At 33.3% G+C, this 14,008-nt stretch overlaps 1 protein-coding gene and 1 pseudogene across 8 annotated transcripts in view; one reads left to right on the forward strand and one right to left on the reverse strand.

Annotated features, from left to right (window-relative positions):
* The window catches only part of DPY19L4 (dpy-19 like 4), a 63,366-nt gene that overhangs the window by 17,226 nt on the left and 32,132 nt on the right, over positions 1-14,008 (reverse strand). For all 8 annotated transcript variants that reach the window (XM_023525581.1, XM_011384359.2, XM_023525586.1 and 5 more), the window contains 5 exons: positions 12,559-12,690; positions 12,359-12,457; positions 11,728-11,801; positions 9,066-9,224; positions 8,237-8,356 (listed from right to left, as the gene is read on the reverse strand). In XM_023525581.1, coding sequence (XP_023381349.1) covers positions 8,237-8,356; positions 9,066-9,224; positions 11,728-11,801; positions 12,359-12,457; positions 12,559-12,690 — 584 coding nt within the window. The remainder of the gene's footprint in view (positions 1-8,236; positions 8,357-9,065; positions 9,225-11,727; positions 11,802-12,358; positions 12,458-12,558; positions 12,691-14,008) is intronic.
* On the forward strand, positions 2,347-6,169 carry LOC105308405 (annotated as a pseudogene).

Here is a 14,008-nt window from a genome sequence, read left to right on the forward strand (position 1 = left end):
AAAGACAAAAGAAATCACATATGAGATATCCTATGAACATCATTATTAACTAATTTCTCTTTTCTGAGTTCTTTCCTATTACCTATGCAATTACCACAAAGTTGAGGAAGAATAAAAAAGCTTAGCCTCTAATTTTCAGCAACAGATTGTTTCTTAAATAATCAAGAAGATGTGTGTTCCTGTTAGAATAGCTATAATCAACAGGACAAGTAATAATAACAAATGCTGGAGAGGATGCAGAGAAATAGGAACCCTCATACACTGCTGGTAGGACTGTAAACTGGTACAGCCACTATGGAAAACAATATGGAGGTTCCTCAACAAACTAAGAATTGATCTACCATATGATCCAGCAATCCCTCTACTGGGTATTTACCCCAAAGACTTGAAAACTCATATCTGAAAAGATATCTGCACACCAAAGTTCATGGCAGCATTATTCACAGTGGCCAGGACATGGAAGCAACCAAAGTATCCTATAATAGATGATTAGATAAAGAAGCTGTGGTACATATATACAATGGAATATTACTCAGCCATAAGAAGAGATGAAATACTGCCATTTGCAACAACATGGATGGACCTTGAAATAATCATACTAAGCAAAATAAGCCAGACAGAAAAAGTTGAAAATCACATGATATCACTTATATGTGGGATATAACCCTAAAAGCAACAAATGAACAGGACAGAGACTCATGGACATGGACAATAGACCAGTGGTTACCAGAGGATGGGGGTAGAGGGAGGTAAATGGGGAAAAAAATAAATAAATAAATAAATAAATACATAAATAAAAATAATACATGTGTTACTAAAATGAGGTTGAATAGCATTAATATAGATGAAGGTATAGCAAAATTGTAATCTTGGAGAGAATATGAACTTATAATTTTTCAGAAGGCAATATGGCAGAAGCCATAAGAATTTTAAATACCTCAAGACAATCCCATTTCTAGTAATACAGTTTACAGATATATTAGCATAAGTGTGTAAGATACACATAGCGGCATAGTTTTAATAGAAAAAAATTTGAGACCTAACTATCTTTCAATAGGTATTGATTAAATAAATTAAGAAAAACAAAAAAAGAAAATGCAAAGTTTCATGTATTCCGTTTGCCTGGTTTTTTGTTTTTTCTTTTTTTAAGGTAGATTTATGGTATAGCCAAAACATAACATCTGGAAAGATACTGCTAATAGTGGTGACCTCTGAGGGGTGGGATGAAAGGATTTTCATTTGTTACTTCATATATTTCTACATTGCTAGGGTTTGTTATAACCTGCATTATTACTTTTGAGATTAATTTTTAAAAAACAAAGATTAAAAATTGGGGCTCTTAGAAGATTAAAAATCTAAGTGCATGGAAAAATAAACTTTTGCAAAAGACAGTAAAATAAAATAAGAGACAGTACATTACTTTATGCTGTAAGTTGTAGAGGAAACAAGAGGAACCCATTATCCTAAGTAATGGTGAAAGCTGAAGATGAAAGAGGAAGTTTTAAACGTGCAGATGTCAGTGCTTCATACTGATTATCAAGGAAAGATAACATTTCAGAAGATAACTTTTGTAATTAATACTAAGGAGAACAACAAGATCCTTCCATGACATATATTCCTTAATGCTTAACTAGAAAGAGACTAAAAGAACATAATATAATGTGAATGATTATGGTTTTATAAAACAGTAAAGCTATGCAACGGGGAAAATAAAGTAATATTCATTCATCTAATGAACATTAATCATGCACTGCAGGATAACCAAAGTACTAGAGAGGAATAAAGAAAAATAAGACATGGCTCCAGCCCTCAGGTCTTATCAAGATGGAAAAAAACTGAACATATGGAAAACAGAAAATAAATATTAAAAAATTATAAGGTTTAGGGGTTTAGGGTTATATGAAAGCAAAATGACCAATTTGAGAGAAATGCACTTAATGAAGGTTTTTAAGAAATACAGACTTGGGCCTTGAGAGAAGTAGTGGATATATATAGAATTCACATTGCTAAGACAGAAGAATTGCTTTAGTTTCCTCTGGTCCTAATTTCTTAATTTCTGAAATATCAACCTATTCTTCCAGTCAGCAGAATCAATACTAGAGTCTGGCTTATAGCTCCAGGGGACACCATTCATACTGAATTATATGAATATAACATCCCCTGGAACACAAACTTCCTGCTCTAGAGATTAGATCATTAAGCCAAAGCCATCGATTTCTCTGTATCCATCCCTTCCTTATCATTTTATTGCCAGAGCTTACTAGTTAATATCTCTACCTTTAGACTCTCCTTTAACTCAGCCAAATTCCAAATGAATCTTCTTCAAATATAACTATGATTAGACACTCTCTGTTCAAAACTCTTTGATGATTCCCCAGTCCCTACTGAAATAAGTGAAAATTCATCTAAATGGTTTTCAGGGGACTCTAAAATATAGTCTTGACTTGCCTTTCCATTGTTTTCCTACCACTCCTAAAAATGATTAGTGTTCCAGACAGTTTGCAGAACAATCACAATGTTTCCATCCATAATACATATATAGTTTCTCTCTCCTGGTACAACTGCACCCCTCTCTGGTTGCTGCCTTAGACTCTGATTCCCATTATAGCCAGACTCCTTGAAGTCCACATTCATCTTTTCTTTCCTCATCTTCTACTCTCTGATCATGTCTTCCTTTAAAAATTCCTCTTTTGGCCTTTCTGCTGGTGGATGCCACAAAGTAAGCATAAAGTCTTTCCTCCCACAGTCATCATGTCTAAGTCAGCATCTCCCAAAGAGCCCGAACAGCTGCAGAAGCTCTTCATTGGAGGTTTGAGCTTCAAAACAACTGTTGAGAGTTTGAGGAGCCATTATGAGGATTGGGGAACGCTCACAGACTGTATGGTGATGAAAGATCCAAACGCCAAGTGTTCCAGAGGCTTTGGGTTTGTCACATATGCCACTGTGGAGGAGGTGGATGCAGCCATGAAGGCAAGGGCACACAAGGTGGATGGAAGAGTTGTGGAACCACAGAGGTTGGTCTCAAGAGAAGATTCCCAAAGACCTGGTGCCCACTTAACTGTGACAAAGATTTTTGTTGGTGGTATTAAAGAAGACACAGAAGAACATCGCCTAAGAGTTTATTTGGAACAATATGGCAAAACTGAAGTGACTGAAATCATGACTGACCGAGGCAGCAGTGGCTAGAAGAGAGGCTTTGCTTTTGTAACCTTTGATAATGACTCTGAAAACAAGGCTGTCATTCAGAAATACCACACTGTGAACAGCCACGACTGAAGGAAGGAAAGCACTATCTAAGCAAAAGAAGGCTAGTGCTTCACCCAGCCAAAGACGTTGAAGTGTCTCTGGAAACTTCGGTGGTGGTTGTGGAGGTAGATTTAGTGGGAATGACAAATTTGGTCATAGAGGAAACTTCAGTGGTCAAGGTGACTTTAGTGGCAGCTGCGGTGGTGGAGGATATGGTGGCAGTGGGGATGGCTATAATGGATTTGGTAATGATGGAAGTAATTTTGGAAGCAGCAGAAGCTCTAACAATTCTGGCAATTACAACAACTCATCTTCAAATTGTGGACCCACGAAAGGAGGAAACTGAGGCAGAAGCTCTGCCCCTGTGGTGGTGGAGGCCAACACCTGGCCAAACCACGAACCCAAGGTGGCTGTAGCAGTTCCAGCAGCAGCAGTAGCTATAGCAGTAGCAGGAGGTTTTATTTACTGCCAGGAAACAAACTGGAGAGGAGAACCAGAGAAGTGATAGAGAAGCTACAGGTTACAACATATTTGTGAACTCAGTCAAGCACAGAGGAGGCGGGGCCTAGCTGCTACAAAGAAGACATGTTTTAGATAATACTCATGTGTATGGGCAAAAAACTGGAGGACTATATTTGTGACTAATTGTGTAAGAAGTTTAGTTTCCATTCCGTGAAATTTGTAAAGCATTCAAACAGAGGTTTTTGGGTTTTAGAGGGTTTTTTTTTTGCACCCATGCAGTTGACTGCTAAATGTCTTTTTAAAAAAATTCCTCCTTTGGCTCTGAGTTTCAGATTTTCCTAGGGTCCCCACGCTGCAGTCCCTACTACCACTCATGCAGTTTTCAATTCTTAAATATTTTAGTTTTGGCCTCTTTCCTCCATATCCACTGCTACTCTCTTCTAAATTCTATTGTGACACCTTCTTAATTGGTTTATTTTCCTTAGATATTGTTTTTCGTAAACCTTTCTCAACCATTGCTTCCTGAGAGATCTTCTTTAAAAGAAAATCTGAGCATGTTAAATTTCTGCTTAAAAATACCTAATCTGGTCCCTGCTTATATTTCCAGACATATCTCCTGCTACTTCCCTCAAAATTATCCCATACTTTTAGTTTTCAGAAAATATTTCTGTCCAGATTATATATACACAAGACAATTTAAAGTCTGGCCAATCTCTACTTATCTCTCAACACTGTCACCTCATTTAGGAAACTTTCCTTAAACTGGACTCTTTCCCGCCCTTCACAACTAAGTTAGTATCTCTCTGCTGGGTGAGCAAAGCACTCTATGTATACTTTTCTGATAGTACTTGTTTTACTTTATGCTAATTCTTGATTTACTTATCGGGAATAGGATATCTCTAAAAAGAAAGACTATATCCTGTATCTCTTTTATTCCTACTGCCTACCTAGCAGAGTGTCTGGCACCTAATAGGTGACCATGCATCTAAATTACATGAATAGGTGATCATGCTCTTATCAGCCTAGTGAGTAAATTATAGAATTAAAGATGAAAGATAGAATAATGAGGATTAAACAGTCAAAAACAGGATGTTGAATTTAAAATGGCAGACCCAACAATGAAGACTGGTGGGAATGACAAAAGGCTCTTTTGCAAAGAGAAATAAAACTGAGAGCGCAAAGAAGAAAAAAAGGAAATCATGCTCCAAAATTTTACTGCTACAAGGCAGTGAGATAATAACTCAAACATGAATCTTTTAAAACATACATAGCTTAATAAAGTTCTTCACCCAACTTATTAGGCATTATGGAATGCTAACTATTAGAGTGAACCACTATCATTGCTTCTTGTTTCCATAAAGAGATTTCCACAAGTCATGGGTTTGGCAGTCTGATAAAATCTATGAACCCCTTATAAGAAAAGATTTCTAACTTTATAAAATAAAATATATGGGCTTACGAAGAAAACCAATCATATTGAAAGTGATATCAAATAGTAAAAATAAATTTATAACAGCAATATTTGTACTTCTATAGTAATACATTAAATGCAGGTCTAGTAATGACTACTTTTGAAGTAGTGATGTATAAAAACATTATTTCAAGATATCTGTAAAAAATTAACATGACGAGAAAATAGCTATGTTTTCTGTTGGGAAAAGCAACACAGGTAGTGCCTAAATTACTGTGATTTAGTACCTACATTCATAATTAAAGTAAATTTATCTTAGAAAATCTTATACTGGATTAACATCTTCACCTCTCCCTATCTCCACTGTCATCCATTACTTCAGAACCTTAATCGCTCCTCCTCATAAGAGTGATTTGCCTGATTTGTGAGTGTAAGATAAAGACTTGAGCACACCCAATCAAACATTTCTAGGCTTCTATATTTTGCATCTTCTGTCTGCAGGTTGTGTGTGTATGGGCACAGTAGGCTTACCAAGGCTTTGCTTACTCATGAGGGAAGGCCTGAGACTGGGGACTAGAATCAACTTGAGGTGGAAGACATTAGAAGCCCTTTTGATCATACATGAAGAACTGTTCTCCAATACACTTTTTATGAGAATCACAATTATTATTTTTCACCCCCAGCTGACTTAATCCTATGTATTATTTCTCATCTGAATGCAAACTTCAAAGAAAGGAGTATCATTTATTGAACCCCCATCGTAAAAGCCCCAATGTTAACTAATCAAAGTAAATCAGGTTACTTTTAGAAATCCCAGAAATTAATAACAAGCAGGGTCATAGCATTTATATAAAGATAATTTATACTAATGATATATCAATCCTTGGATAAACTTTTCTTTCAATATTCTCAAATACTAAACACATTTTATTCATAATTGGAATACTGTCTTTATAAACAATGGGTAGTATTTATTCTGGGGTAACCATTCTGATTTTTTTTTCCTGATCTTATTCTGATTGTAAAAAATTTGAAAATACTCAAAAAGTATAGAGGGATACATTTTTTTTTAAATTACACATAACCTAGTCACTCAAAAATAGTCACTTTATTTCCTTCTGATGTTCATGTATGATATATACATACACACACACATACACACATTTTTAGCAAAATTGTGAAAATGCTGTAACTTCCTTTTTCATTTACTACTACATATCTATATAGTATTATATATTCTTGAGTAATTTTTTTAATTAATTAATTTATTTTTTATGGTGATGTTGGTTAACGAAATCCTGTAATTAATTTTTTTATTTAATTATTTTTTATGGTGACATTGGTTAACGAAATCCAATAAGTTTCAGCTGTACACTTTAACAGTAAGGCATATATATATTTACACTGTGTATTTACCTCCCATAGTTAGATTTCTTTCTGTCACCACATATTTGACCCCTTTACCCCTTCTACCTCCCCCGTCCTCTCTGATAACCACTAGTCTATTGTCCATGTCTCTTGAATAATTTTAAAAAACATAATTTTGAATAGCTGCATATTTTCCAGAGATGGATATATCAAAATCTAAATGTAACACAATCAACCAAGTGAAAAGGAAACCTATAGAATCAAAGAAGATATTTACAAATCATATATCTGATAAGGGGGTAATATCTAAAATAAAGAATTCCTACAACTCAACAACGAAAATTCAAGTAACCCAATTAAGAAAAAGGGCAAAATGCTTGATAGATGTTTCCCCAAAGAAGATATACAGCCAACGAGTACATGAAGAGATGTTTGACATCACTAATCACCAGGGGAATATAAGGTGAAACCACAATGAAATATCACCTCGCAACCATTAGGATGGCTACTATCAGAAATATACAAATAACAAATGCTGGCAAGAATGTGGAGAAACTTGAACCCTTGTGTACTGTTGAGAGAATTGTAAAATGGTATAACAGCTATGGAAAACAGTATGGAAACTCCCTAAAGAGTTAAAAATAGAAGTATCACACGATCTAGCAATCCCAATTCTGGGTATATACCCGAAAGAATAGAAAGCAAAGTCTCAAGGAGATATTTGCACACCCATGTTCATAGCAGGACTACTCACAATAGCCAAGAGGTAGAAGCAACCTAAACGTCCATCAACGGATGAATGGATAAACAAAATGTGATGTATACATATAAAGGAATATTATTCAACCTTTAAAAGGTAATCCCTGTCACAACATGGATGAACCTTGAGGACATTAGGCAAAGTGAAATAAGCTAGTCACAAAAAGATATGTACTATATGATTGTACTTATATAAGGTATCTAAAATAGTCAAATCACAGAAACAGAAAGTAGAATGGGAGTGACCAGGGCCTGGTGGGAGAGAGAAAGGGGGAGTTTTGTTTCATGGGTATAGAGATTCAGATTTACAAGATAAAAAAGTTCAATGTGAATACACAAGTATGTGAACATACTTAATACTACTGAACTATATATATGTACTTAAAAATGGCTAAGATGAGGCTAAGATGGTAAATTTTATGCCATATTCTTTTTACAATAAAAATGAAACAAACATAATGATCTGCATGCTCTTAAGTACTCAGTTTACATACAAGTAATCTGTCTAATAAAGAGATGGTTAAAAAACTACAAATTTCTAAAGATGGTAACATTTCCATCTTTCATCTAGAAAAGAAAAAAGGAAAGCTCTGGTATAAATTAAAATTTAAGAATAATTAACTTTAATTAATATGCAGTTTCATGGTGCCTTTTATTATATTTATGTTCGCGTATCTTATTTACCTCCATTAGGCCATAAGTCACATAAGGTTAGAGACTGTGTGTCCACCTTTGTTCACCACTGTACCTCCAGCACCGGTTTTAATGCCCGGCCCTTGGAAGACATTCAAAAGTTTCTGAATAAATTAATGAATCTGTAAATGTCAGTTCACTATATTATAAATACCTTTGTAAACTCTAGGTAGATTAAGAAAATTTTAGACTTTAGTTTTTATAGTTTTATAAATGCATTCTTGAAAGTATCCACTTATTACCATTAGAAAGAATAATTATTTGTAAAAACAAATAGATCAAATAAAGTACACTTACCCTTCTATAACCATTGCAAGAGAACCCAATAAAATAGTGTGAATCACATGATAAATTATTTCTGGCCTTTCTCCAATTCTTCCATCTTCAAGAGTAACAGTTTCTTTCAAGGACTTACCACTACAGAAAGGAAATGTGTTTTTCACAACTTTAAAAATATATATTTGAAAAATCAGAGATCTTAAATTTTTTCATAAAAAGGAATATAGGTGGTCCTTAAAATTTGAAAGTATATTGCACTAGTCAAATACTAATTTTTATACCTCCAAGTTTTTGAAAATGGCTTTTAGAACCTGAATATTACTGATTCGGTGAAGACTAAAAATTAAAATTCAGAAATATAATTCAAAAAATGTTTTAGGATCCTTTCCAAGATCAATTAGTGATTAATGAATCAATATAGTTAAATCATAATTTGAACAACTAAGTTCTCAAAATTAAGATACTACACATACAACCTCCTTTCAAATATAATAAAAACAGTTAAGCTTTATAATTTAAAATCACTTATACTACTAGCTTCACTTAAGTTAAAACAGAAGAAATTATTCTTAGTTAAGTAAAACTCCGAATGAATTGGTGAATGATTTTGTGACAGTTTAACTGATTATTTAAATATTACTCCTACACTAAATTGGGAAATTACATACTTAGATATATAAACTTTAATTTAAATTTTATCTGGTCAACTTATAATACTATTTTAAATACTGATGAAAAGAGAATGAAAGTAGAAGCTCTAAAACAAGTACACAAATATTGGAAGAATATTAAAAATAAACATTTTACATATATATTAGAAATGCCACTGATGTTCATAGGTACTTACTTATTTCTCCTAAAAATAACTTGCATCATAGAAAGAAAACAAATAATTAACACTAAAATATAGAAAGGTAATAAAGAAGACTGTGTCAATCGCAAAAAAAATTCTTGAGATGGTGCCTGCAGGGATTTTTGACATAGGAGCCAATTCAATGTAAAATTCCTAGAGAAGACAAAAAGCATATTAAAATAACAGGTTTTAAACTACTGAACGTAAAATCTTTTTTAACTCAAGTAAAAACTTAAACAAAACACATTTCCTAAATCTATTCACTTATAACAGCCAGATCCGACCCTTTAAAAATGAAGATAATAGCATTAATAACTTTCCTCAACAAACTGCTCTAATAAATGTAAAACTACTGCTTTTTGTTACAAGTAATATGACCATATCTAGAGCCCAAGATGGTTTCAAGGGAGTTTAACTTTCTATTTTTATCTGTAAGAGAATAAAAAATTTAACTGCCTAATAACTTAATCTGCACTATCCAATATGGTAGGCTACTAGTTACATGTGGCTATTAGCACTTATAATGCGGTCAATGCAAATGGAGATATACTTTAAGTACAAAATACAGTTTGGATTTCAAAGATAAAAGAGAATGAAAACAAGAAATACGAAAGTATCTTAATAATTTTTATACCATTTACATATTAAAATATTTTTGATATACTGGATTAAATAAAATATAATTAAACTCACTTGTTTCTTTTTACTTTTTTAATGTGACTACCAGAAAAGTATGTATGTGGCTCACAATATATTACTAATAGGCAGCTTTGATTGATATTGATAAGTGTAACTCAACTGGGACCTATTTTAAAAAGAGATAGCTAATTATTAATACAGAAATCATAACATTTGAAATGTAAAGCTTTTGAGCTATATGAATCAGGATAAACTTTTACCCTAAGCTAAATGTGAGCAATAGGACTCCTAGTTATATGCAACCTGATCTGCATTCTCACTTCCAATCTACCTTTCACCTCCATTTCATATTTAATCCCTTGCCCTGGGAAAGGAGGTAAGAGGTGGAGTGATGTTCAGGAGTGCTCACAGAGGGATGCCTACTTCACAAATCTCTGGACTTAGAATAAAAGGTTAATTTTAGGTTTACAGTGTGTCAAACAGCAGTACAGCTGTATCAAAGAGGCTGCCATCAAAATATCTTGTACCTACAACTAATGTTTCTTTTTTAAAAATGTGCCTATTAAAGTTATTAATTCTATAAAGGTCTAATTCAAATCTCAATTTAACGAGTATTCTTTCTGTATCCCCCCGTCTCAATCTTTCCTTCCCCATATTCCCACAGCACTATATTTACCTCCCAATTATCGTGCTTAATACAATCTTCCCTGTGTTAGACTGTGGTCATTTTTGTATCCCCAGAGTGCCTGGCCTAGTATCCTGCACATCCAACAAATATTTATTAACATTCCTTTAGTGGTTGTTGAAAGTCTGTTCAAGACACATTCAACAGAAATGTGTCCTGAAATTCTGATAAACTTCAAATCCTAGCATCCAATTGGCATAGTTGAGGTTAAGGCATTTACTGTTTATACCACTCATGTCATTCATTAATCACACAAAAACTATCTATGAGATAGCAAAAGACAGGGCCCATGTCTTACACTTAAAACACCTAATGCATTACCTTGTAAAGTAAATCTAGTACCTGATATGCTAAACAAAAGGGGACTTATATAACATTAACTAAGAAACAATGAACAAAAGCAGTCCTTAATCCTAGGTTCATTCTAGGGTCTTCCAAGGTTAAAGGGAAAGTCAATGAAAAGGCCAGTCAATTATGAAGTCTACAACTAATTTTTACTAATTGCCTGCTGTGTCAGACCTAAAAGACATGGTCCCTTATCCTTCTGGAGCACATGGCTTCTTAAAGGATCCTTTTATCTTAGTAGACCATCCATATATGACTTACACTTCAGAAGATTTCTCTAGTGCTTTAACTATGTCAAATACTTTGTTAGTGGTGATATATCAAAACATGAAACTTCATGCACAGTATCTAAAATCCCATGTAATCACAGCAAATGATAATAAGGTTCTAAAGTACATTATGTGAACTAAAGAAATGTGTAGGTAAAAATATATTTTCTGTTATGCAAGTAGACTCTGTCAGTACATAAAATCATGTAGTTCACTTTAGGTTTTAAAAATGCATTTAACAAACAAATGAACAAAAAAGGCACAACACTATTCTTGAATTTAAAAAATCAGCTTCTGGTCCAATGCATTATTATTAACTCAAGATAAGATTCTGTGTTATAAAATAAATATGCCTATGCCCTTTTTAATGTAAGCATTTTGCTGATGTAGTGGTTAAAATTACTTTGATACTTTATTCATTTTAGATCTGTTGTTTACTCTGTCCTTAGATTACATCATTGCTCCTCATTACAGGAGAATATAGCCTCAAAATACTGTGATGCTATTAAAGTTTAAGTATATCTAATTTATAAAAGACCTAAATGAGATTTTTTTAATATGAGAAGAAACATTAACATTAGATTTATTCTAGATATTATAATATCCCAAATTATTTATTTCCGAAGTGGTATGTAATTAGGTCTATACTTCCTCCTTTATTTTTGTTCTTTATCTAAGTCGTATAGAATTAGGTAAACTTACATAATCTAAAACTTACTTAGTCATATTTAGTCCAAATTTTACTTCAAGGAATTTCAGCATGTGCCCATTTTCTTCGTGTGGGACAAATATCTGGAGGGGAAAAACACTAGTTATGACAAAGAACTATTAGCTATACTTACTTACAGCAATGTGTTTTTGTCCAATACTAGAAAGAGAAAATATAGTAAGACTACAAAACAAAAAATATGAATAAAACATTACATGGTATAACTATGAAGCAAGGAGATTTACTGGCATAAGTCAATCATATTACCTTATACTGAAGCATAAAACTATAATGAAGAAGTAAGAAGATTTCAAGTTTATCCCACCTGGCTTAAGTAACTTACCCACTCTTCCAAACACCTTTGACTCATCTCAATTTATTCCATATATTACTTAATGTTAATTGGGTAATAATGACATTTTAAATTAAATGGAAATTATGTATTTTTTAAGTATATCTAGAAATGAATCATAATCCTATTTTCTTACCTAATATGTTAGGCAGGAACATTGGTCAACTCAAAATTTTACTGTATTAACTCTATTACATTGTTATCTCGTTACTCTCATTAAAATTTAATCCACTGTATTTCATTATTTAATTGCTCTACTACATGAATCTCACACACAGAGTTACTTACCTTCATTACAATATTCAATGTCACTGTCAGAGTACACACCAAGTAAAAATTAATCACTTTCATTATTTTAGCTACTAAAGTTTCCTTCTTCGCATTTAGCTGTGGGGGGAAAACAATCAAATGAACAAAGCAATGAGGTATAAAAAAATTAACAATTAAAAAAGTCACCATAAGAATGATAAAAAGGCAGTTCTAATTACCTGAAGGCACTTAACAAGCATCAAGGCTACTACTAAACTTAATAAAGGAGACACCAATAAAGCTGAATTCTCAAACTGCAGTAAATATCCCAGAAAGAGAGAAAATATATAGATTTTATAAACTTCATGAACCTGTTGGGACAAAAATAAAATGAATGAGAATAAAATTAATTTTGTTGTACATATTTTCATTAGTTTTGTTTAGAATGGATTTGACTATAATTATAAAGTAAATGTTCTATTATAATTTGGGACAGTATTGTGCAAATGTTCAATTCCTATTTTAATGTTATGATGTGTAATGAATTTATCACTTCCTTCTTAGAAAGAACTCTTGCAAACAAAGCTAAAAGCTTTAAAACCATGGACATCTAAATCAGACTGGAAAAACCTTCTTCAGTTCTAAGTTCTGACTTAATTTCACTTGGCTTACCTTGTTATTATTAAAATCTATCGATGCAACATCGAACTGCATAAATCCAAAATCATAATCTTTGGCAGCGGTTACAAAAATCTATCCATTGAAAATATACTACCATGAGGATAGTACCAGAGAAAAATATTTTTGCATTTGGTCTGTTTAACAGTGAACATATAAGAAAGTTAAATTTAATGTCCTAATAGAAGATCTCTCAGGAAAGTTTTGTCTTAGTAGATTTCTTTTCTAAAATTTAATAATATAATTATTTAATCTATCATAAAGTTAATTACTTTTAGAAAGGGAAAATTAAGACAAAATATAGGCATTAGGAGGGAACAAATGAAAAGGGAAACTATTAAAAAAAAAAAAAAGAAAGAAAGGAAAGAAAGAAAGAAAAAAGTCCCTAAGGCCAAAGCTGTTTAAAAAAATAAAGATACCTAACTGTTGGGAGGCTGAAGCAATGACTAAGAGAGGGAACAATGGGATCTTCTGGGTGCTGACAATGTTCTATTTCTTGATTTTGGATGCTGGTTCTATAGTTATTAACTGTCTCTTAGCTCCAAATTTCTCTATCCCTGCCTCATAATGCTGGTGCTCGGACTCTGCAATCTACATTTCTGCTTTTCCAGATGGCTTCCTATTAAGCTCTGCCAATACAAAATGCAGGAGATATTATCAGGATGGAGGAGAAATAAGGAGCTTGTTCCTTCCTATTACTACCTGTCTGCTTGCAGTTCCTGTGAGCATCACCTTAGTGATGCTTCTTCACTCCAACAGAGCAATTCCTTCCTGTTGAAGAACCAGCTTTATCCCATCCTCTTGCCCCAGAGACCCAAAGAGCAGCTGGTCAGAGCTTCATTCTCAAAGGTCTGAGTCCCATTTTCACAGGGCCCTTCTTTCCTGTTCAGACACTAGCAAAACTGAGCAGTGGCCCCTCCTCAGAGGCTGAGTTTCAGCTCTACAGGCACCCTCCTCTAAATTTCAATAATTTCAAATTCTTTCTCTGTTCCCTCAGCTCTAGAGGTGGTA

The sequence above is a fragment of the Pteropus vampyrus genome, unplaced genomic scaffold, assembly GCF_000151845.1.
Source record: "Pteropus vampyrus isolate Shadow unplaced genomic scaffold, Pvam_2.0 Scaffold572, whole genome shotgun sequence".
Lineage (NCBI taxonomy): Eukaryota > Metazoa > Chordata > Mammalia > Chiroptera > Pteropodidae > Pteropus > Pteropus vampyrus.